Here is a 25,920-nt window from a genome sequence, read left to right on the forward strand (position 1 = left end):
GAGAGAAACAGCGAGACAGAAAGCAAAATAGAGACAGATAAAAAACTACAGAGGACTTTCACTAATTTCACATTTTCTAAAGCTGTTTAATTTTCTCACAGTAGCATCACTGTTACAGTCATTAGCATTCACACAAACAAGGTCAGAATGTGAAACACCTGGGAATAGAAATCACTTCCTGAAGTTTCCAGTGTAACGGATGTGAAATGGCTAGCTAGTTAGCGGGTACGCGCTAGTAGCGTTTCAATCAGTTACGTCACTTGCTCTGAGACTTAAGTAGGGTTTCCCCTTGCTCTGCAAGGGCCGTGGCCTTTGTGGAGCGATGGGTAACGATGCTTCGTGGGCGACCGTTGTTGATGTGTGCAGAGGGTCCCTGGTTCGCGCCCGTGTCGGGGCGAGGGGACGGTTTAAAGTTATACTGTTACATTGATGCTGTTGACCCGGATCACTGGTTGCTGCGGAAAAGGAGGAGGTTGAAAGGGGGGTGAGTGTAACGGATGTGAAATGGCTAGCTAGTTAGCGGGTACGCGCTAGTAGCGTTTCAATCAGTTACGTCACTTGCTCTGAGACTTAAGTAGGGTTTCCCCTTGCTCTGCAAGGGCCGCGGCTTTTGTGGAGCGATGGGTAACGACGCTTCGTGGGTGTCAGTTGTTGATGTGTGCAGAGGGTCCCTGGTTCGCGCCCGTGTCGGGGCGAGGGGACGGTACTAAAGTTATACTGTTACACCAGCAGCCTCCAAAATGACACACTATTCCCTCTAATCCTTAAATAGTTTACAACCAGAGCCGTGCAGGAGTAATGTTAGCTACATAGGGCTCTGAATAAAAGATGGTGGATGATGTAGGGAATAGGGTGCTCTACTCTCCTGATGGTTACTGAGTGGGGACAGACACACAGAACATTGTAGGCAAGGGGATGGTCAAAATGACCACCTAATAGCTACAATGCTACAATATACAACAAAAACTTTGTGTGAAAACACAAAGAAAGGGACCAGAAGTATGGCCATAGTGACCGTTGTGAAGGTTAAGTTCAATGCTACAGTACCTCACAACAACATTTAACAATAAAGTGAACTTTACTGACAAACTTTGACAAACACAATGCTTTACAACTTTTTATAAACTATGAGCCCTTATAATGCCTTATTATGATAAATACAGTATAATATGTGATGTGCCTAGGCAGCATTCATCCAACAGTCTCTGCAGCTGGTATTTAGCCAGGACATGCTTATGATACGTTTTACAATTCTTTATGACTGCATCATAATGTATTATGTCTGTTGGCTTAAAGTAAAGTGTTACCTTTGCTAGCAATGTGGTGAGGACCAGGGTTTGATCTAGTAGTGTGTGCAATATAGAATGACAGTGAAGAAACACAGCTGAATAACTCACACCACATCCATTTGTAACCCTGTAACAGACGCGCACACACGCACACACACGCACACACGCACACACACACAGTATTAACAGGAGCTTGTCAACTCATTCTCAGACTGTATCTCCAGCGCCGTAGTTCCCAACTCCCCTACCAGAGGAGCTCCACTCTTCTCTTCCGGGAGACTCTGTCGTAGGTCAGACCTCAAAGTCTGTCTGCCCTCCTCTCCCGTCTCCCCACGCGAAGGTGTGTCTGGCTGGGCAGAGCAACAGATCAGCCCCCGGAGCTGGCGGAGCTGTCGTCTAAAGGAGCGTCTGAAGATGTAGTAGATAAAAGGGTTGTAGGCCGTGGAGCCCTTAGCGAACAGGCAGGGCAGCAGGGAGACCAGCGGGGCCAGACTGGCCTTCCCCTGGAACATATACCAAAAGCTGAGCACCACGTAGGGAGACCAAGCCACGATGAACCCTGAGCTGATCAACACCGCCATCTGGGGAGGAGAGGAGAGGAGAGGATAGGAGGAGGAGATGAAGAGGAGAGTAGGAGGAGAGGAGAAGGAGGAGAGGAGGAGGAGAGGGGTTGGAGAGGATGAGAGGAGTGGAGAGGAGAGGATAGGAGAGGGTGAGAGGAGAGGAGGGGGGGGGGGAGGAGAGGAGAGGAGAGGAGAGGAGAGGAGAAGGGAGGGAGGGAGGGAGGAGAGGAGAGGAGGATGAGAGGATGAGGATGAGAGGAGAGGGAGAGGAGAGGAGGAGGAGAAGAGAGGGGAAGGAGAGAAAAGACATTAATCTACATAGACTATGTTTACAGCCTTGTCAAACATCTTAAGCCTGAGGAAGCCGGATTTGACAGGGACTAAAGCGTTTCTTAAATATCTATAAACATCTTCCACACTTTAGTCACTGTCACTCATGAGCTTTGCTTGAGCCCAATGTCTAAAAGACCCGAAGAGGAATACGTGTAAAACATAGTTTTACCTGGTTATTATCTTCCAAAGCGATGACAATTTATTAGACTTGTTTTGATATCTAACCAGAATTGAAGAACTCATTCCTCGTAACAAACAAACAAGGAAAAATCAATTTGGGCAGCAGGAATGCCAAATATAGAACAGCTTGTTGCGTTATGGCCATAGACATATAATCAATACAAGGGTATGGTAACCGCTAATTTCTAAATACAACCACTAGAAAAATGTCGTTTGAATAGCAAATGCCTACTGCTGAAAAGAGAAGACTAATCTGTCTGTAGAAGCTCATCCTTATCTTGAGATAAGCTATTGGCACGAGAGCACCAGCCATCATCAGTGATCTTCATCATTGGGTGAATCATTGCCACTGGAAAGTTTTAGTAGCCTACTGTAGCCTATAATATGCAGTATATATATTTCTCCTAATATTGTACAATCTGTGCGTCGCTTTAATGGCCTGGGCTATTGTTTGTATTCAAGACCAGGTCGTTTTTATTGCTTTGTTTGTCACTGTCAGATTAGCCCCTTACTTCGGTAATTTGTGTGGTATTAGAAAATATTCCGCTAATGTCTGCTATCATGTCAATGACGTAGAAGGGCATGAAATGTGTTTTTATAAAAGGCACTTTTATTTTTTTGCAGGCCTTGCTAAAAACATTTCCCCATGTGTGTAAATCCTAAAAACGCCTCTGCTCAACTGTATACCACTACGCAAATGTGAATATAGATGCATGGAATGCTTTATTATAAAGGGGATTTTTTGGGACAAAAAGTCTAAATGTGAAATTGTATGTTTTTTAAAATGTTTTTTTCAACAGTAACCTTGTTTTTAGAGGATGTAAATGTCCAACTAGCATTGATGTCCATAAGAATAGTAAACTGTTCTATACACTGTAAGCAGCTCTACACAACAGTATTTGTCTTGGAGGCTTGTGTAGCACTGTGTGAGCTATGGACCTGAATATAAACTATCTACAGATGTCACAGGTTCAATGTATCATAAACAAACACTTCCTAGAGATAAGCCATTGTTTGCATTGGTGACAGAAACAATTCCCATCTCAAATCACATGTAGCTTGTAATTACATCTCGGAGCAACAGAAGTGGTCCTGTGTGGCTCAGTTGGTAGAGCATGGAGCTTGCAACGTCAGGGTTGTGGGTACGATTCCCACGGGGGAATGATTCCCACAGTATGAAAATGTATGCACTCACTACTGTAAGTTCCTCTGGGTAAGAGTGTCTGCTAAATTAGAAAAAAAATGTAAGGAGGGATGCAGTTTTACAATAACAAGGCCATTATCTTCACTGAACAGTGCAATCTGTTCTTGTAGATATGATGGTCAGTCTGTTTGGACATCACTGCATGTGCGATAGAACTGTTATGTGGAGTGGAACAGGGGAACCCAAGAGCAGACTCAGATGTGGAAACTGGGATGAAGTAACCAAGGTATTTATTGAAACACAGGAGGAAGATGGAGTGCAGGCCAGGGGAAAGCTCAGGTGGGTTGCAGGAAACCAGGTGAGGAGGCTGAGGCTGGAGCGAGAGGGGCTGGGACAGGGTAAGCAGGTCCCGAGGAGAATCCAAGGGAGTAGTAGAGTGGGGAATCCAGGACAGAGTAGCAGGATGACGAGATGTGGAACTGGAGACTAGAGTCAGAGCGGATGGAACTGTAGCGGAGAGGAAACCAGCGTCAGGCAAGGAAAACATGCACAACAGGATCTGACAGTAACAAATGGCTAGAAGCGTAGACTGACAGAGCAGAGATTACGATCTGGCAGCGTGGAAGTGGCAGGGTTGAGTATTTGTAGAGGTCTTGATTATGGAACAGGTTGCAGCTGGTGGGGATCTGCTCTGACTCCAGCACACCTGTCTCCGCTCACACAATCACACAGAGAGAGAGAGTACTGGGGGAGTGGCGGCAGGTCAAGGAGGCACAGGATGAGCAGTAGAGGGCGTGGCAGGAGCAGATGTAACAACAACACCATAATAATAATAGGCCATAAAAATTGTTAAAGACTACAGCCATCAAATTGGTCACAATTCTGGGACCAAAAAGCTCCTGAAGAGCTTCTATCCCCGAGCCATAAGACTTATGAAGATTGCGCCGACATAAATGGTCGCCTCGCTTCGAGTTCTTAGGAAACTATGCAGCATTTAGTTTATTTAATGTATTATTTCTTACATTGTTACCCCAGGAAATCTTAAGTCTTATTACATACAGCCGGGAAGAACTATTGGATATAAGAGCAATGTCAACTTATCAACATTATGACCAGGAATATGACTTTCCAGAAGCGGATCCTCTGTTCGGACCACCACCCAGGACAATGGATCTAATCCCAGTAGCCGACCCAAAACAACGGCGCCGCAGCAGGGGCAGACGGCGCGGCCTCCTGGTCAGGCTCCGTAGACGTGCACATTGCCCACTGCTCCCGAGTATACTACTCGCCAATGTCCAGTCACTTGACAACAAGGTAGACAAAATTCGAGCAAGGGTTGACTTCCAGAGATACATCAGAGATTGTAACATTCTCTGTGTCACGGAAACATGGCTCTCTCGGGATATGTTGTCAGAATCGGTTCAACCACCAGGATTCTCCATGCATCGCTCCGACAGAGATAAACACCTCTCTGGGAAAAGGAAGTGCGGGGGTGAATGCTTCATGATTAACAACTCATGGTGTAATCATAACAACATACAGTAACTCAAGTCCTTCTGCTCACCCGACCTAGAATTCCATACAATCAAATGCCGACCATTTTACCTACCAAGATAATTTTCGTCAGTTATAGTCACAGCTGTGTACATTTCCCCTCAAGCAGACACCAAGACGGCCCTCAAGGAATTTCACTGGACTCTATGTAAACTGGAAACCATATATCCTGAGGCTGCATTTATTGTAGCTGGGGATTTTAACAAAACAAATTTGAGAACAAGGCTCCCTAAATTCTATCAGCGTATTGATTGTACTACGAGCAAGGGTAATACACTCGATCACTGCTACTCTAACTTTCGAGATGCATACAAAGCCCTCCCCCGCCCTCCCTTCGGCAAATCCGACCACGATGCCATCATGCTCCTACGTCTTATAGGCAGAAACTCAAACAGGATGCTGGTCTGACCAATCGGAGGCCAAGTTTCAAGATTGTTTTGATCACACAGACTGGAATATGTTTCTGGTCAGCCTCATAGAACAACATTGACTTATACGCTGACTCATTGAGTGAGTTTATAAAGAAGTGCATTGGAGATATTGTACCCACTGTGACTATTAAAACCTACCCTAACCAGAAACCGTGGATGGATGGCGGCATTCGCGAGAGAGGTCTGGGAATATGGCTGAATATAAAGAGTGTAGTTATTGCCTCCGCAAGGCAATCAAACAAGCAAATTGCCTGTACAGGGACAAGGTGGAGTCGCAATTCAACGGCTCAGACAAGAGACGTATGTTGAGGGTCTACAGGAAATCACGGACTAAAAAAAGAAAAACAGCCACGTCACGGACACCAACGTCACGCTTCCAGACAAACTAAACACCTTCTTTGTCCGCTTTGAGGATAATACAATGCCACCATTGAGGCCCGCTAACAAGGACTGCACCCCCCCCCCCCTCCTTCTCCGTGGCTGACGTGAGTAAAACATAATAACGTGTTAACCCTCGCAAGACTGCTGGCCCAGACGGCATCCCTAGCCTTGTCCTCAGATCATACGTAGACCAGCTGGCTGGTGCGTTTACGGACATATTCAATCACTCCCTATCCCAGTCTGTTGTCCCCACATGCTTCAAGATGGCTACCATTGTTCCTGTACCCAAGAAGGCAAAGATAACCGAACTAAATGACTACCGCACCGTAGCACTCACTTCTGTCATCATGAAGTGCTTTGAGAGACTAGTCAAGGATCATATCACCTCCACCTTACCGGCCACCCTAGACACACTTTGTATACCAACCCAACAGGTCCACAGACGACACAATCGCCATCACACTGCACACTGCCCTATCCCATCTGGACAAAAGGAATACCTATATAAGAATGCTGTTCATTAACTACAGCTTAGCATTCAACACCATAGTACCCTCCAAGCTCATCATTAAGCTGGAGGCCCTGGGTCTCAACCCCGTCCTGTGCAATTGGGTCCTGGACTTTCTGACGGGCCGCCCCCAGGTGATGAAGGTAGAAAACAACATCTCCACTTCAGTGACCCTCAACACTGGGGCCCCACCAGGGTGTGTGCTCAGCCCCCTCCTGTACTCCCTGTTCACCCACGACTGCTTGGCCATGCATGCCTCCAACTCAATCATCAAGTTTGCAGACGACACAACAGTAGTAATTTGTAATTTTGTCATTTTTATTAGGATCCCCATTAGCTAACGCTGTAATGCTAGCTAATCTTCCTGGGGTCCTACACCAATTAACAAGACATTAAAAACAACCACGATCAAGACTTCACAAACATTCAACAAGTAGTCAATACAGATAATTAAAATACCTGGCAGGAAACACATTTAACATTAAGTTGATACTTTCTATTTCCTGTCCAGTCATATGGTCTATCGCATTAGATGTTCTTTTATGGATTTAGGTAGATTTACTTTTTGCCTGAGAAATATGGATTTGTAAAGAATCCATTCAGCTATGGCTCTATAGAGTATAGAGTAGATTTAAGGCAATTTGTCCTTGGCTTGGGTTGTCTTAGCTGCCCTGAATTTGCCTGTCTGGTTTGGTGGTTATGCGTGTTGCTAGTATGTACTAACTGGACTGAAAAATACTGTTGTTTTGAAAAATATAACATTCCTAAAGACAATCAGAAGACTGGATAGTAATTTCTTTTAACGTGAAGCCATGAGAGATTCTGATGCATTTGGATGATATTCATACGGTTAGAGCAATGAAAAGCTAATCTGGCAGCCCTGTTTTGAGTCATTTGGAGCTTTTTTCTATCTTTCTTTGCTGCAGATGACCATATAACTGGGCAGTACTCTAAGTGTGATAGGACCAGGGATTGAATCACCTGATTCAGTGTGCTAGATGTTACAAACTCTGAACATTTTCTTGTAACAGCAATTCCCTTACCCATAATAACAATATTATCTATGTGTTCTGACCAGGATAAAGCTGCGTCTAGTAGGTTCGTTTTTTTCACTTGCTCTACATGCATTCTATTAATCGACAAATTAAATTGGGGATCATCAGCAATCATATATCTTGAACCAAATATAATACATTTAGTTTTAGAAATGTTCAACACCAATTTGTTAATTTCATCCCACTCAGACACCATTCTTAGTTTACTGCTCAGTACATTCTGATGCTGCGCTATACTTTGTAGAGTCATCAGCATGCATGACCACTCTTGCTTTGTTCATTACTGAAGGTAAATCATTAGTAAAGATAGAATAGAGACGTGGGCCTAGGCAACTTCCTCGAGGAACACCACAGTGTATATCTTTACTGTTTGAAAAGCTACCATTAAAGAACACTTTTTGCCTTCTCCTGGATAGATAGCTTTCCATCCAGGATAGAGCTGCAGATTTAAAACCATAACATTTAAGTTTACCTAGTAAGAGTTCATGATCAAATGCACTATCTAACTTCCTGTCGTCCATACTCTTTAACCAATCATCTGTCATTTGTGCTGATGCCGTACTCGTAGAATGCTCTTCTTTGTATGCTGGACACCCGTTATCAGACCATTACATGAGAAATAATCCACGATTTGTACAGACAAAAAAATGTCCAATAATTTACTTAACACAGTCAGCAAGTTTATAGGACGACTATAAGGACCAGTGAAAGCTGATTTTATCCTTAGGTAGTGGAATAACCTTTGACTCTTTCCAGACTTCTGGGCACACCCCATACATCAAGCACTTACTAAAACTATGAGAGATTGGGGTAGATATTTGGCGTCAAGATGATCTGTACCAGGTGACTTGTCATCCGAAAGAGACAACAGCATCCTTTCTACCTCTTCCCTTTCTACTTGGTGAAATTCAAACATGCTTTGCATTTCCTTCATGATACAATATTTTATAAGGGTATATGACATGGAGCCATCAGTTAGAATCATAGCATTCCTCAACTTGTCCACTTTGCCTGTAAAGTATTCATTAAAGTAGTTTGTGATGTATTGTGGTTTTGTAATACAAATACCCTCTGATTCAACAAAAAAGGCGAACATGTTCGAATTCCTACGCATAATAGTGTTCAACGTTCTCCACAGCTTTTTCCCATCACCCTTCATCAATTTTGTGCTGATGGAATCCCTTCTTCTATTCTTTGTTTAGCTTGGTCTCAAGACTTCTTAATTTACAATCATTTTGCTTACCAAACAGAGTGCCAGATTTATCTGCTACTTTTTTGGCATCATAACGTTGAATCATTACATTTCTCAGCTCATCATAAATCCATGGTGTACCGTTTGACCTCACAGTGCATTTTCTTAAAGGGGTGTGCTTATAAGCTATACTCATAAATAATTTCATAAACAAATTTAGTGACATTTCAGGATCATCCTTACTACACACTTCTAACCATTGCACATTCTTAATCTCATCCACGAATGAGTCCTGATTGAAACCTCTGTAGGACCTTCGATAGATTACCTTAGGGGCAGCCTTTGGTATTTTAGTTTTCCTTGTGAGTAAAACCAAGGTATGATCACTGCAACCTAGTGCCACTGATCCAGCTTTAGAACAATGTTCAGCCATGTTGGTAAAAATGTGATCAATACAAGTTGATGATGTGATACCGGACCTACTAGTGAACGTTCTGGTTGGTGATGTCATAACTTGGGTCAGGTTACATACATTGACAACATAAATACGTTTCTTTCTCGTTGGACAGTTTCTTTCTCGTTGGACAGTTTATGTTCCAAAAATCAATATTCATATCTCCCAACAAATATATTTCCCTATTTTCATCAGATACCTTATCCAACATTTCGCAAATTCCATCAAGATATTTCACATCAGCACTAGGTGGCCTATAGCAGCAAATCCATTCAACATTAGCCTCTAATCCATTCAACATTAAGTCCTTACGTTGTTTTGCTGGAATATGACTCTGGATGTAAACTGCAACTCCACCCACATTTCTATTTCTGTCCCTCCTTTACATATTGTCTCCATGTATAGAGATCTCAGCATCCTCAAAAGAAGAGTCCAAGTGAGTCGCTCATATTGCCAATACATGAATATTGTTTGACTGCACTAGACAGCATATTTCATGAATTTTGTTCCTTAAACTGCATATATTCAAGTGAGCAATTAACAGACCTTTCTTTGGTAGATTTACAGTATTTATACATCCAATCATGAATCAGCAGATGGAATCTGAGTGAGAAACTCAGTCAGTGTGTGTGTGTGTGGGGGGCTGGAATTACTTGTGTCTGTCGCTCCTCCTAACTCCTTGGGAGGGAGCGTGAACAATTAGTTTGTCATACCTCAAATATGCTATGTCACCTTGTTCTCTTGCAGCCTTCATAGCTGTTATGAGAAATCCTCATTGATGAAGGACCCTTTAAGGCGATTGGCTTTTTCAAGGACTGCAAGCTTATCCTTGAACCTGAGGAATTTCACTACAATTGGCCTGAGTCTGGTTCCATTGGCACCGCCATTGGCACCACCAGTGCCCCCTGGTTTCCCAGACTGGTGAGCGTGTTCCAGATCAACCTGTTGATCCAATTGTAGCTCCTCAGAAAACAGCTGTCGAACTTTGTCCTCTGAATCAGCCCATGTCTCACTTTGGCTCTCCTGGATACCATCTATTACAAGATTATTTCTCCTCGATTGTCCATCCAGGTAATCAGCCTTCCCAGACATGTTCTGGAGGCCCTCCCTGACTGTGGTGATTTCATTCAGCATTGAGGAACAGTTTCTTCGAAGTGTATCCTGTGTGGTCTTCAATACATCCACATCCTTCTGTGTGAACTGAAGGCTTGTTTTAATGTCTTGTACATCTTCAGTCAGGTGGTCCAGCCGTTTGTTGGTAGACTCCGTGATCATTTGTATGAAGCTTTTCCTGCTGAAGTATCATTTCCTTTTATAAAACGTTCTGCTTCTCCAAGAGTTCACGTACCTGCCCTGCAGAGATGTGATCCTTGTCTTTTTTCGGAGGCATGATAGTAATGATAGCAGGACGAGCCCGCTATTCACTTCGTGAAATGAGAGACGCCGGTAGTAGAAAACTCTGGTAATCGGCGGTCCTAAAACCAAGACAAATAGAAGTGCGGCCCTAGCCACAAGGGCTAACCGCTTAACGTGCTTGGTATCTGGCATTGGTAGTGGGCTTGATTATCAACCATGACGAGACAGCCAACAGGGAGGAGGTGAGGGCACTCGGAGTGTGGTGTCAGGAAAACAACCTCACTCAACGTCAACAAAACAAAGGAGATGATTGTGGATTTCAGGATACAGCCGAGGGAGCACCCCCCTATCCACATTGAAGGGACAGCAGTGGAGAAGGTGGAAAGTTTTAAGTTCCTCGGCGTACACATCACAGACAAACTGAAATGGTCCACCCACACAGACAGTGTGGTGAAGGCGCAACAGTGCCTCTTCAACCTCATGAGGCTGAAGAAATTTGGCTTGTCACCCAAAACTCTGCCAAACTTTTACAGATGCACAATCGAGAGCATCCTGTCGGGCTGTATCACAGCCTGGTACGGCAACTGCACCGCCCTCAACCGCTATGCTCTCCAGAGGGTGGTGCGGTCTGCACAACGCATCACCGGGGACAAGCTACCTGCCCTCCATGACACGTACAGCACCAGATGTCACAGCAAGGCCAAAAAGATCATCAAGGACATCAACCACCTGAGCCACTGCCTGTTCACACCGCTACCATTCAGAAGGTGAGGTCAGTACAGATGCATTAAAGCTGGGATCGATAGACTGAAAAACAACTTCTATCTCAAGGTCATCAGACTGCTAAACAGCAATCACTAACTCAGAGAGGCTGCTGCCTACATTGAGATACAATCACTGGCCACTTTAATAAATGGATCACTAGTCACTTTAAACAATGCCACTTTAAATAATGCCTCTTTAATCATGTTTACATATTTTAAATTACTCATCACATATACTGTATATACTGTATTTTATACCATCTATTGCACCATCTCTGTACATATTCTCATTCACCCCTTTAGATTTGTGTGTATTAGGTAGTTGTTGGGGAATTGTTAGATTACTTGTTAGATACTGCTGCACTGTCGGAACTAGAAGCACAAGCATTTTGCAACACTCGCATTAGCATCTGCTAACCATGTGTATGTGACCAATAAAATGTGATTTGATTTGATTTGGGTTCAAGTCTGGACTCTGGCTGGGCCACTCAAGGACCTTCAGAGACTTGTCCGAAAGCCACTCCTGCGTTGGCTTGGCTGTGAGCTTAGGGTCATTGTCCTGTTGGAAGGTGAACTTTCGCCCCAGTCTGAGGTCCTGAGCACTCTGGTGCAGGTTTTCATCAAGGCTCTCTCTGTACTTTGCTCCTTCATCTTTCCCTCGATTCTGACTAGTCTCCCAGTCCTGCCGCTGAAAAACATTCCCGCAGCATGATGCTCCCACCACCATGCGTCACCATAGGGATGGTGCCAGGTTTCCTCTAGACGTGACGCTTGGCATTCAGGCCAAAGAGTTCAATCTTGATTTCAAATCAAATCAAATTGTCACATGTGCCGAATACAACAGGTGTAGACCTTACAGTGAAATGCTTACTTACAAGCCCTTAACCAACAATGCAGTTTTAAGAAAATACATTAAAAAGTAAGAAATAAAAATAACAAATAATTAAAGAGCAGCAGTAAAATAACAATAGCGAGGCTATATACAGGAGGTACCTGTACAGAGTCAATGTGTGGGGGCACCGTTTAGTCGAGGTAATTGAGGTAATATGTACATGTAGGTAGAGTTTTATTAAAGTGACTATGCATAGATAATAACAGAGCGTAGCAGCAGCGTAGAATAGGGGGCGGGGGGGGGGGGGGGGGGCAATGCAAATAGTCTGGGTTAGATGCAAATAGTAATTTGATTAGATTTTCAGGAGTCTTATGGCTTGGGGGTAGAAGCTGTTCAGAAGCCTCTTGGACCGATACTTGGGGCTCCGGTACCGCTTGCCGTGCAGCACCAGAGAGAACAGTCTATGACAAGGGTGGCTGGAGTCTTTAACCGTTTTTAGGGCCTTCCTCTGACACCGCCTGGTATAGAGATCCTGGATGGCAGGAAACTTGGCCCCAGTGATGTACTGGGCCGTACGCACTACCCTCTGTAGTGCCATACCAGGCGGTGATGCAACCCGTCAGAATGCTCTCGATGGTGCAGCTGTAAAACCTTTTGAGGATCTGAGGACACATGCCACATTTTTTCAGTCTCCTGAGAGGGAATAGGTTTTGTCGTGCCTTCTTCACGACTGCCTTGGTGTGCTTGGACTATGTTAGGTTGTTGGTGATGTGGACGCCAAGGAACTTGAAGCTCTCAACCTGCTCCACTACAGCCCCGTCGATGAGAATGGGGGTGTGCTTGGTCCTCCTTTTCCTGTAGTCCACAATCATCTCCTTTGTTTTGATCGCATTGAGGGAGAGGTTGTTGTCCTGGCATCACACGGTGAGGTCTCTGACCTCCTCCCTATAGGCTGTCTCGTCGTTGTCGGTGATCAGGCCTACCACTGTTGTGCTATCAGCAAACTTAATGATGGTGTTGGAGTCGTGCCTGGCCGTGCAGTCATGAGTGAACAGGGAGAACAGGAGGGTACTGAGCACGCACCCCTGAGAGGCACCTGTGTTGAGGATCAGTGTGTTGGATGTGTTGTTACCTACCCTTACCACCTGGGGGTGGCCCGTCAGGAAGTCCAAGATCTAGTTGCAGAGGTAGGTGTTTAGTCCCAGGGTCCTTAGCTTAGTGATGAGCTTTGAGGGCACTATGGTGTTGAACGCTGAGCTGTAGTCGATTAAAAGCATTCTCACATAGATGTTCCTTTTGTCCGGGTGTGAAAACCTGTTTTCACTTTGTCATTATGTGGTATTGTGTGTAGATTGCTGAGGATTTTTTTGATTTAATCAATTTTGGAATAAGGCTGTAACTTAACATTAATGAAGAAAAAGTTGAGGTTTAAGTACTTTCCGAATGCACTGTACTACGCTGACACACACACACACACACACACACACACACACACACACACACACACACACACACACACACACACACACACACACACACACACACACACACACACACACACACACACACACACACACACACACACACACACACACACACACACACACACTCCCCCAAATACAAACTTTCACACTCTTCCCATATGCTGCTGCTACTCTGTTTATTATATATCCTGATTGCCTAGTCTCTTTTACCCATACCTACCTGTATATACTGTATTACCTCAATACCTCAACTACCTCGTACCACTGCACATTGACTTGGTACCGGTAATCCTTGTATATAGCCTCATTATTATTATTTTATTGTGTTACTATTTCCTTATTTATTTAGCAAATGTTTTTTTACTTTTTAACTCTGCATTGTTGGGAATGAGCTCATAGGTAAGCTTTCGGCGCATGTGACCAAAACAATTGTATTTTGTTTAATTTAATTTTACTTAAAGTTTTGCAAATTTTTATTACCACGCTGCCGAACGCTCCTCTCCTCCATTTTATCAACAAAACAAAAACAAATGCTGATTCCAGCTCTAAAGAAACATCGGTAAATGGTTAATAAACAGTCAACAGATAAACCTTGCATACTCACCAGAGTGACTTTCCTCTCAATGTGTCCGTAGTTGAAGTTTCCATTCTGGATGGACTGGTATGCCTTGTGGAGTTTCCAGGCTATGCCGGAATAGGAGAAGAGGATGACGAGGCAGGGGATGAAGGTACAGAAGATAGACAGAGACATGATGAAGGTAGAGTGGTTCAGGGAGTCTTGGTAGCTTGCCCAGTCCACAGAGCAGGCCACTCCGAAGGGCTCCGGTCCGTAGCCACCCCAGCCCAGGAGAGGGAATACAGCCCACATCCCAGAGTACAGCCAGATCAAACTGATCACCATGGTGATGGTCCGACGCTGGAACTTGTTGCCTGGTGGAGAGGTAGAGTATAAGCCTAACACTAGCCCTAACCCTTACTCCGAGCCTAATCCTAGACAAAACCTAATTTTAACCCTAGCCAGATAACATTGATCACCATCATGACAGTGTCATGCTGGAATTTACTACCTGTACTAGAGGTAGAGAGGAGTGTACAGGTGAGGAAAGCTTTAGCCCTGTAACGATAGGCTCCCTTATCCTTAAAGGAAAGATTCACCCATTTTGAATGCTATATTGTTTTTGTTAAACTCAGAGCGATGTTCTATCAATTCCCTGGGTCATTTCATGTTTGCATGTGTATCTGAGGTATTGCCATTCAAGCATGCAGAAAATTGACCAGTATGATGTAGCATTGCGATAAAGCCGCTCTCACTACACTCTCTACGCTAACGTCTATCATACATGTCATATTTTAATACTGGCCGATGTCATAACGCGGGAGGTTGTCTTCTCTCGAATGAGCCATTGATCATATTTTTGCGATATTCCTACCTCGAGAAATGTGTAATTTAACAGAGGGTCTACCACATTTCTCCTATTTGTCTGCCTCTTCAATCCAGGTTGCATTGCAAGGTGCCGTTGCGAATGTCAGACTCCACTGCAAAACACATCGATCTGCAGGTTGAACATGGTGAGATTGTAGACTCCTAAATTGATAGTGCAGTGTGTTTTGGTGATTTTACAACTAACTAGCTACTTCACATGCTGATATTGACTTTGGTATTATTGTATGTAGGTACATTTGCTAGCTAGCTAGCCAACCAGCCAATAGAAAGAACATTGCACTGTGGGTTTTAAAGTCGACTTGAGCTGCAACAGATTTCCACAATGATTTCCTAATCTTGCTACCAATCTTATTATAACAACAAAATGAAAACTTTGTTAACCACAAAATATTGTTCTCACTCTGTAACGTCCATCGTTAGGAAAAAGAGAGGAGGACCAAGGTGCAGCGTGGTAAGTATCCATTTTAATAAGGATACTTGAACAAAGAACAAAAACAATAAACCGACAAACGAACGAAGACGAAACAGTCCCGTATGGTGACAACACAAACACAGGAACAATCACCCACAACCCACAATGACAAAACAGGCTACCTAAATATGGCTCCCAATCAAATCAAATCAAATCAAATTTATTAGTCACATACACATGGTTAGCAGATGTTAATGCGAGTGTAGCGAAATGCTTGTGCTTCTAGTTCCGACAATGCAGTAATAACAACAAGTAATCTAACCTAACAATTCCGCAACTACTACCTTATACACGCAAGTGTAAAGGGATAAAGAATATGTACATAAAGATATATGAATGAGTGATGGTACAGACGGCATAGGCAAGGTGCAGTAGATGGTATAGAGTACGGTATATACCTATGAGATGAGTACTGTAGGGTATGTAAACATAAAGTGGCATAGTTTAAAGTGGCTAGTGGTCCATGTATTACATAAGATGGCAAGATGCAGTAGATGATATAGAGTACAGTATATACATATACATAAGAGATGTGTAATGTAGGGTATGTAAACATTATATTAGGTGGCATTGTTTAAAGTGGCTGGTGGTGCATTTTTACATAATTTCCATCAATTCCCATTTTTAAGGTGGCTGGAGCTGAGTCAGTTTGTTGGCAGCGGCCGCTAAATGTTAGTGGTGGCTGTTTAACAGTCTGATGGCCTTGAGATAGAAGCTGTTTTTCAGTCTCTCGGTCCCTGCTTGGATGCACCTGTACTGACCTCGCCTTCTGGATGATAGCGGGGTGAACAGGTAGTGGCTTGGGTGGTTGTTGTCCTTGATGATCTTTATGGCCTTCCTGTGACATCGGGTGGTGTAGGTGTCCTGGAGGGCAGGTAGTTTGCCCCGGGTGATGCGTTCTGCCGACCTCACTACCCTCTGGAGAGCCTTACGGTTGTGTGCGGAGCAGTTGCCGTACCAGGCGGTGATACAGCCCGACAGGATGCTCTCGATTGTGCATCTGTAGAAGTTTGTGAGTGCTTTTGGTGACAAGCCGAATTTCTTCAGCCTCCTGAGGTTGAAGAGGCGCTGCTGCGCCTTCTTCACAACGCTGTCTGTGTGGGTGGACCAATTCAGTTTGTCCGTGATGTGTACACCGAGGAACTTAAAACTTTCCACCTTCTCCACTACTGACCCGTCGATGTGGATAGGGGGGAGCTCCCTCTGCTGTTTCCTGAAGTCCACAATCATCTCCTTTGTTTTGTTGACGTTGAGTGTGAGGTTATTTTCCTGACCCCACACTCCGAGGGCCCTCACCTCCTCCCTGTAGGCCGTCTCGTCGTTGTTGGTAATCAAGCCTACCACTGTAGTGTCGTCCGCAAACTTGATGATTGAGTTGGAGGCGTGCATGGCCACGCAGTCGTGGGTGAACAGGGAGTACAGGAGAGGGCTCAGAACGCACCCTTGTGGGGCCCCAGTGTTGAGGATCAGCGGGGTGGAGATGTTGTTACCTACCCTCACCACCTGGGGGCGGCCCGTCAGGAAGTCCAGGACCCAGTTGCACAGGGCGGGGTCGAGGCCCAGGGTCTCGAGCTTGATGACGAGTTTGGAGGGTACTATGGTGTTAAATGCTGAGCTGTAGTCGATGAACAGCATTCTCACATAGGTATTCCTCTTGTCCAGATGGGTTAGGGCAGTGTGCAGTGTGGTTGCGATTGCGTCGTCTGTGGACCTATTGGGTCGGTAAGCAAATTGGAGTGGGTCTAGGGTGTCCGGTAGGGTGGAGGTGATATGGTCCTTGACTAGTCTCTCAAAGCACTTCATGATGACGGAAGTGAGTGCTACGGGGCGGTAGTCGTTTAGCTCAGTTACCTTAGCTTTCTTGGGAACAGGAACAATGGTGGCCCTCTTGAAGCATGTGGGAACAGCAGACTGGGCTAAGGATTGATTGAATATGTCCGTAAACACACCAGCCAGCTGGTCTGCGCATGCTCTGAGGACGCGGCTGGGAATGCCGTCTGGGCCTGCAGCCTTGCGAGGGTTAACACGTTTAAATGTTTTACTCACCTCGGCTGCAGTGAAGGAGAGCCCGCAGGTTTTGGTAGTGGGCCGTGTCAGTGGCACTGTATTATCCTCAAAGCGGGCAAAAAAGGTATTTAGCCTGTCTGGGAGCAAGACATCCTGATCCGCGACGGGGCTGCTTTTCTTTTTGTAATCCGTGATAGACTGTAGACCCTGCCACATACCCCTTGTGTCTGAGCTGTTGAATTGCGATTCAATTTTGTCTCTGTACTGGGACTTAGCCTGTTTGATAGCCTTGCGGAGAGAATAGCTACACTGTGTGTATTCGGTCATGTTTCCGGTCACCTTGCCCTGGTTAAAAGCAGTGGTTCGCGCTTTCAGTTTCACGCGAATGCTGCCGTTAATCCACGGTTTCTGGTTTGGGAATGTTTTAATCGTTGCTCTGGGTACGACATCGTCAATGCACTTCCTAATGAACTCGCTCACCGAATCTGCATATTCATCATTGTTGTTGTTGGACGCCGTGCGGAACATATTCCAATCCGCGTGATCAAAGCAGTCTTGAAGCGTGGATTCAGATTGGTCGGACCAGCGTTGAACAGACCTGAGCGCGGGAGCTTGTAGTTTTAATTTCTGTTTGTAGGCTGGAATCAACAAAATGGAGTCGTGGTCAGCTTTTCCGAAAGGAGGGCGGGGGAGGGCCTTATATGCGTCGCGGAAGTTAGTATAACAATGGTCCAGAGTTCTGCCAGCCCTGGTCGGACAATCGATGTGCTGATAGAATTTAGGGAGTTTTGTTTTTAGATTAGCCTTGTTAAAATCCCCAGCTACGATGAATGCAGCCTCAGGGTGTGTGGTTTCCAGTTTACAGAGAGTCAGATAGAGTTCGTTCAGGGCCATCGATGTGTCTGCTTGGGGGGGAATATATACGGCTGTGATTATGACCGAAGTGAATTCCCTTGGTAGATAATGCGGTCTACATTTGATTGTGAGGAGTTCTAGATCAGGTGAACAGAATGACTTTAGTTCCTGAGTGTTGTTATGATGGTCACACCACGTCTCGTTAATCATGAGGCATACCCCCCCGCCCCTCTTCTTACCAGAAAGATGTATGTTTCTGTCTGCGCGATGCGTGAAGAAACCAGCTGGCTGCACCGACTCCGTTAGCGTCTTTTCAGTTAGCCATGTTTCCGTGAAGCAGAGCACGTTGCAATCCCTGATGTCTCTCTCGAATGTTACCCGTGCTCGGATTTCATCGACCTTATTCTCAAGAGACTGGACATTGGCGAGTAGTATGCTAGGGAGTGGAGCGCGATGTGCTCGTCTCCGAAGCCTGACCAGGAGACCGCTACGTTTGCCCCTTTTTCGGCGTCGTGTAGCTTCGCCGGCTGGGATCAGGTCCATTGTATTGGGTGGAAGGCAAGACACTGGATCCGTTTCGGGAAAGTCATATTCCTGGTAGGAAGGGTGGTTAGTTGACGTTAATCGTATATTCAGTAGTTCCTCCCGGCTGTATGTAATGAAACTTAAGATCACCCGGGGTACCAATGTAAGAAATAACACATAGAAAAACAAAATACTGCATATTTTCCAAGGAACGCGAAGCGAGGCAGCCATCCTGTTCGGCGCCGGAAGTTCAACAGACAACGACTGACACCTGCCTCTGATTGAGAACCATATCAGGCCAAACAGATAGAAATAGACAAACTAGACATACAACATAGAATGCCCACTCAGATCACATCCTGACCAAACAAAACATAGAAACAAACAACGCAAACTATGGTCAGGGCGTGACACACATATTAGTGTTATTTAATACTGTACACTATAGGAATTTGTAGTTTTGGGTCGATTTCTCCTTTAAGATTGTGGTTAGATCTTCTTTGGGCTAGGTGTCCAGGGGTTAGCAGATAACCTCTTGCTATTCCCTCACTTCATTAGAGCAAAGCTCCACAAGGATACACACTGTACTAAACATCCTGAGAATAGATTAACTGATCCACTGGTCATCATTGATTCACAAAAAAAAAAAACTCTTTGGATCAAATACCCCCACCCTCCCCCAAAAATACATTTGTTGAAACCAAATACAACAAATGTAGTTTTTTTCAATTTCAATTAAAATATGTTCGTTAGTAATCAAATATAACAGCTGGCATTGAATCATACAGTATATCATATGATTAAATGCCAACAGTTATATTTGATTATTATTCTTTCAACACTAAACTTACTTTTCCAGTTTGGTTAAACCTAATGGATAGCATAAATACAAAATAATACACTGAATATACAAAAAAAAAAATCATGTTAGTTATTTTTCACTTTGGAGTTATTCTATCCAAATGTATTTATTTGGGTTACAAGCAATTACATATATTTCCTGTTAATCAAGATATTGAGTTGGTTCCATAAGATGAACTATTGACTCCAAACAGTTACTTTACAATATTGTAACCAAATGGTGACGAACTCATCATTGGAGCTTTCCAGGCTCTGTAGCATTACAGTACTTATGCTGATACAGTGCATTTGTAAAGTATTCAGACCCCTTTTTCCACCATTTGTTACGTTACAGCCTTATTCTAAAATTGATTAAATAGTTTTTTTCCCATCTTCAATCTACAAACAATACCCCATAATGACAAAGAAAATCTGTTTTTTAGAAATGTTTGCAAGTTTATTAAATATAAAAAACAGAAATAACACAGGTTATCCCATCTCCACAGAGGAACTCTAGAGCTCTGTCAGAGTGACCATCGGGTTCTTGGTCATCTCCCTGACCAAGGCCCTTCTCCCCAATTGCTCAGTTTGGCCGGGCGACCAGCTCTATGAAGTGTCTTGGTGGTTCCAAACTTCTTCCAGTCTCATATCAAAGGGTCTGAATACTTATGTAAATAAGGTATTTCTGTTTTTCGTTTTAATACATTTGCAAAAAAATCGAAAAAACTCTTAGAACTTTGTCATTATGGGATATTTTAGATAGATTGATGAGGATTAATCAATTTTAGAATAAGGCTGTACCGTAAGAAAATGTGGAAAAAGGGAAGGAGTCTGAATACTTTCCGAATGCACTGTATAATTAAAAATTCAGTGCTGGCAGTAAACATATAATCATAAAATAAAACGAAAAACAAAACACATAACCTGGAATGACATTCACTATCACGGGTGGCCAAAAATAACAAACTGAAATCCAAGCCCCCAATAGGCCACTCCTCCAACTCTTCTGTTAGGCTGCAGTCACTAAATTGCAAACACCACTATGCAATGCAAATGTGCATGAGGTGTTAAAATGAATTTAGAAGCTTTTGTTCAATAAAAAAATCACGTTGATCTGACAAATTCGTTATTTGACTTCAAGCAAATTTTATAGAATATGTTGAACAAACCAAAGCGTAATTTTGGATCATGCCAATCAGAAAAAGCACTTCAGATGAACAACAGTGCCATCCCATTTTTTACAATGTTCATCAGAAGCACTGATGATGAATTGGTTTTGACAAGATGCCAGTGGCTAGCTCGGCTGCCATCCGGCCCACCATGGCTGCGTCTGGAAACAACCCCCTACCACAGAATTAGAATCAGAAACCTATTTGAGCCAACAGTTTGGAACTGTAATCAGCACATTAGATAGTGAGATAGATGTGATGGTGAATAGAATGAATAAATGAATGAATAAACCAATGAATAATGTGATGGCTGATCTAGCTAAATAATGAAAAAAATGTGCCTGCAAAGATCTCATGTTAAGTAGCCTAATTGGCAGAGCAACTGTTAGGTTGGTTTTAGACAGTCAGCTCAATATTTTTTTCATTAATTGGTCTTTATGTATGTATACAGGCATGAAACAGTTATGTGCACATAAACTCTTGTGTTTGAATGTACTGTATCATATCCATTGGTAGCTGCTGTCATTCAACTTGTTTTTATATGGTGAATGCACACGTCTGTGTGTGAGTGCATGAGTAACTTTATGTGGGTGTGCACACAGTGCACGTGTGTGTGTACACCTGCGTGTGAATATGTTGTATAAAGTATGCCTTTTCAATATTTAATGTGTTCTGGCAAAGATCAGCCAGATCGGATGTATCTACACATTGATACACAACTGACGACCTTCTGGCATGCTGCCATGATTTAATCACAACCTCACCTCATCTGCTGTTTAAAAGCTGGGTTTTACAATAGAAGTAGAATTACTTATCATTGTAATTCTATGGGTGTTCATCCCTCCTGCTGTGTGTGTAGATGGTGACGATATGAAATCGGTATAAAACAGTCCAGAACCATAAGAACTAAACTTATTTCCAGTTTTTTTTTAATGTACAGTATTTTATCTGCAACAGGGGATTATCATTCATAAACCGTTCATGTCATGCAAATGCATACTGTATGCACAAACGTTTCAAATGTATAGCCTTCTTCCTCGTTATGCGGGACACAGACAAATGGGTGTCCAGAACTGGGAATGTCAAACATTTCCTGGTGATTCTCCTTGCGTCCCAACAGCCTTGCCAGCCATATACTACAGTAGCCGATAGGGATTAACATGTGTAACCTGGATCCCAGGACTGTCCAGGGAATACTTTTCACTTTTCACCAATTTTTTTTACAACAACACCTGGGAAGTTAAAAACAAATCCTCCAATGTCGCACTAATGCAATTTCACAAAATACACAACATGCACAGCAGCAGATTAGCAGAAAATTAAATCCGAACAGGTTATCACATGGAAGCCTTTAGCCAAGCGTATTTACATGTACTTCACATAAAGTCACCATAAATTCAAAGCACACGCTTAATTGACACCGATCGACTGCACATACGACCCGAATGCAGGTAATAAAGCCTACAGGAAACCGCTACAGTATACTGTAGCCTATAAAATAAAGTTTTCCTTTTTGAGCTGTCAAGGAGACTCTTCAGACAGTCACAAATTTGATAGGCCTATGAACAATTCACTACATAGGCATCTCTGTCACAGCCATAAAATCTGTGTTAACAGAGTCATGAGGGAAAATCTTCTCCTGTCCTAGAGCCTATTTTACTAACCAGTCCCAATCCCATTGAAACCCAAAATCCTGACTGCTGTATCGCATAAAAACTCCAAATTGTATTCTGTAATCTATAGATTTCAATGCATTATCAAAGCCAGGGGTGCAACTTCCACTGGAGACGGGGGGGACATGAATCCCCACATTCTGAAATTGCATTTTTGACCCCCGCCAAGTTTTATCATTGCACTGTGATTTAAATTCAGCTCCGGTGTGCTTTAGGACCATGTGGACGCCTCAGAGCAGTCGGGTAGGCTGTTTTACTGTTTCAGCAGGCTGGATTTAGGACCAGACAGACACCACAGAGTGCGCAGACAGGCAAAGCTTCTGAAAGGCTGGCGTATAGGACCAGCACAGGAAAGATGAACAGAGGTAGCTGCTGTCTGTGTTGCGCTTTTTCTCCGAGTTGTAAAAGCAAGCAGAGCAGAAACTGGCTACTCTTTATTTGACTGATCTAGCTGGCAAGGTAACTGCTGTTTGACAGAAAAATAAATGTTTATTCCCAGTGCCGAGCTAGTAGTGTAACTGATAAGTTAAGTTAGCTAATGTTTCATCCCCCCTCGACTGAAGTGAATGAACTATTAGCAGCTAGTTAGATAGCTAGTAGCTACCACAGCCAGTTCAGCTCTAGCTAGCCTCAATGGTAGCCATTGTTTTGTCCCGTTTCAACTGAAGTACATTTGATGATGTACCATTGTACTATTAGCTAGCAGAGCTAGCCACAACCACACATGTCTAATGTTAGCTAGTTAGGTAGCTAACTCACTAACTTTAGAATATTTGTCAATCACACTAGACCTGAATCAAATTATGAAACCAGCTGCCAAATGATTGAAGACCGTTTTTTCAGCGTAATGTGAGTTTTTATTAGTCAGTATAGCAATGCAATGTTAATGATCTGCCAGCTAGCTTCCCAAGCTATTTCCTTACTTTTCACACTGACACGGTATAAACAGCTCTACAGGCTTCACTGTCATGGTGCAAAGTCAGTACTGAACACTATGCTCATCATGTCTTAGCAGGATCAGATGGTGACAGGGGTTCCTGCAGGGTCAGACAGACAGGGCAGACCAGTCTACAGAGCTCAGGTGAATTTTGCAGTATATTATAACAATCAGTGAATGGATATAAAGTTCCATCTTGAGTTGATGAGTAGGCTACAATCTGGTATCTGGGAATAATGGTAACATCAATTGTCGAACCATTGATTCTATTCATGATTAATATCATTCTTAATATCATTCAATGTCATTCTTTGTCATGCCTCATCTGAGCAGGATCAGATGTTGACAGGGGTCTCATCGGGGTCAGGCAGCCAGGGAAGACCAGTCTGTGACAGAGCTGAGGTGAATTTCCCCTGTGCAGCGAACACTGGACAAGCAAGAAGCTTAAAAGATTGAAACTATTTTAAGGCAGTCTGACTAACCTCTAAAGTTGATTTCCTGTCACGTATACTCCATCTCTGGTGCTCGAGGTCATCAGGCTCATTATTACGCACACCTGTCACCATCTTTACGGGCATCAGCGCCTCATCGGACTCACCTGGACTCAATCACCTGCCTGATTACCTTCCCTACATATGTCACTCCCTTTTGTTCTTTCCCTAGGTGTTATTGTTTCTGTTCCAGTGTTCATGTCTGTACGCTACCCGTGTTTCTTGTTTTGTTCTATGTTGATTTATTTATTAAATACACTCCCTAAACTTGCTTCCCGACTCCCAGCGTACGTGTTAGATTTCCAAACTGTATCAAGGGTTGATAGAGGCTTTCCTGATGACACAAAACATGTGAAACAAAGATGTGAGGAAGATCTGTGAGACGCTAATAATGATGATGATGAATGGATACAGAAATGTTAGAATGCCCAGTCATGTTCATATAATCTCAGACATAAATTACTGCTGTTTAAGACCATCCATAGAATGTACTATATGCCAGTGAAACTGAATACCATGCACACAGAAATGTAATTATTCTGATGGAGTTATAAAACACAAAAGGGGACATGCAGTGCATTCAGAAAGTATTTAGACCCCTTGACTTTTTGTTAAATTTTGTTACGTTACAACCTTATTCTAAAATAGATTAAATAAATACAAATTCACATCAATCTACACACTATACCCCATAATGGCAAAGCGAAAACAGAAATACTTTATTTACATACATTTCCAAAACATTTCTGCACCATTGAAGGTCCCAAAGAATTCAGAGGCCTCCATAAATCTTAAATGGAAGAAGTTTGGAACCACCAAGACTCTTCCTAGAGCTAGCTGCCCGGCCAAACTGAGCAATTGGGGGAGAAGGGCCTTGATCAGGGAGGTGTCCAAGAACCCAATGGTCACTCTGCCAGAGTTCCTCTGTGGAGATGGGAGAACATTCCAGGAGGAGAACCATCTCTACAGAACTTCTCCAATCAGGCCTTTGTGGTAGAGTGGCCACATGGAAGCCACTCCTCAGTAAAATGCACATGACAGCCGTCTTGGAGTTTACCAAAAGCCACCCAAAGGACTCAGACCATGAGAAACACGTTTTTCTGGTCTGATGAAACCAACATTGAACTCTTTGGCCTGAATGCCAAGCGTCGCGTCTGGAGGAAACCTTGCATCATCCCTACGGTGAAGCGTGGTGGCAGCATCATGTGGTGGGGATGTTTTTCAGCGGCAGGGACTGGAAGACTAGTCAGGATTGAGGGAAGGATGAAAGGAGCAAAGTACAAAGAGATCCTTGAAAACCTGCTCCACAGCGCTTAGGACCTCAGACTGGGGCGAAAGTTCACCTAACAACAGGACAATGACCCTAAGCACAGCCAAGACAATGCAGGAGTGACTTTGGGACAAGTCTCTGAATGTCTTTGAGTGGCCCAGCCCAGACTTGAACCTGATCGAACATCTCTGCAGAGACCTGGAAAAAGCTGTGCAGCGACACTCCCCATCCAAGCTGACAGAGCTTGACAGGATCTGATGAGAAGAATGGGGGAAACTTCCCAAATACAGGTGTGCCAAGCGTGTAGTGTCATATCCAAAAATACGTGTGGTGGAAATTCTAACCAAAAGAAAAGAGATTGTAGATTTATTCAAACAGCAACTTTATTATAAGATTTGCAAAAATGTAGGAATTCAACAATCACTCAAAATGGTTCAGAGTTGAAAGTCCAACGAACAGAGTTGTCTCTCTCCTTTTTCAGAAGGTACATCCTCTTATCTATGTAACCGTTAGCAGATGTGCAGAAACAGGGCCGGGGAACAGAGTTGTAAATGTAATTTAACTCATCTGTGCAGACCAAGATAGCTGATATCGCCACCGTTCTCAGTTCCTCCCTGCAATTCCCACATAGCTAAATTCCTCCAGTAAACACTGGAGGTGACATGCTGCGGTCGCACCCAAACATAAATCTGTACGCTCAGATTTATGACTAAGTCA

The 25,920-nt window shown here is 43.6% G+C and overlaps 1 protein-coding gene across 1 annotated transcript in view; it reads right to left on the reverse strand.

Moving 5' to 3' along the window:
• Positions 1–1,471: 1,471 nt before the first annotated feature.
• Positions 1,472–25,920, reverse strand: part of opn8a (opsin 8, group member a) — a 59,690-nt gene continuing 35,241 nt past the window's right edge. The window contains exons 3-4 of the mRNA XM_071412289.1: positions 14,125–14,450; positions 1,472–1,870 (exon numbers count right to left, since the gene is read on the reverse strand). Coding sequence (XP_071268390.1) covers positions 1,472–1,870; positions 14,125–14,450 — 725 coding nt within the window. The remainder of the gene's footprint in view (positions 1,871–14,124; positions 14,451–25,920) is intronic.

This window comes from Salvelinus alpinus, chromosome 8 (assembly GCF_045679555.1).
Source record: "Salvelinus alpinus chromosome 8, SLU_Salpinus.1, whole genome shotgun sequence".
Taxonomy (NCBI): domain Eukaryota; kingdom Metazoa; phylum Chordata; class Actinopteri; order Salmoniformes; family Salmonidae; genus Salvelinus; species Salvelinus alpinus.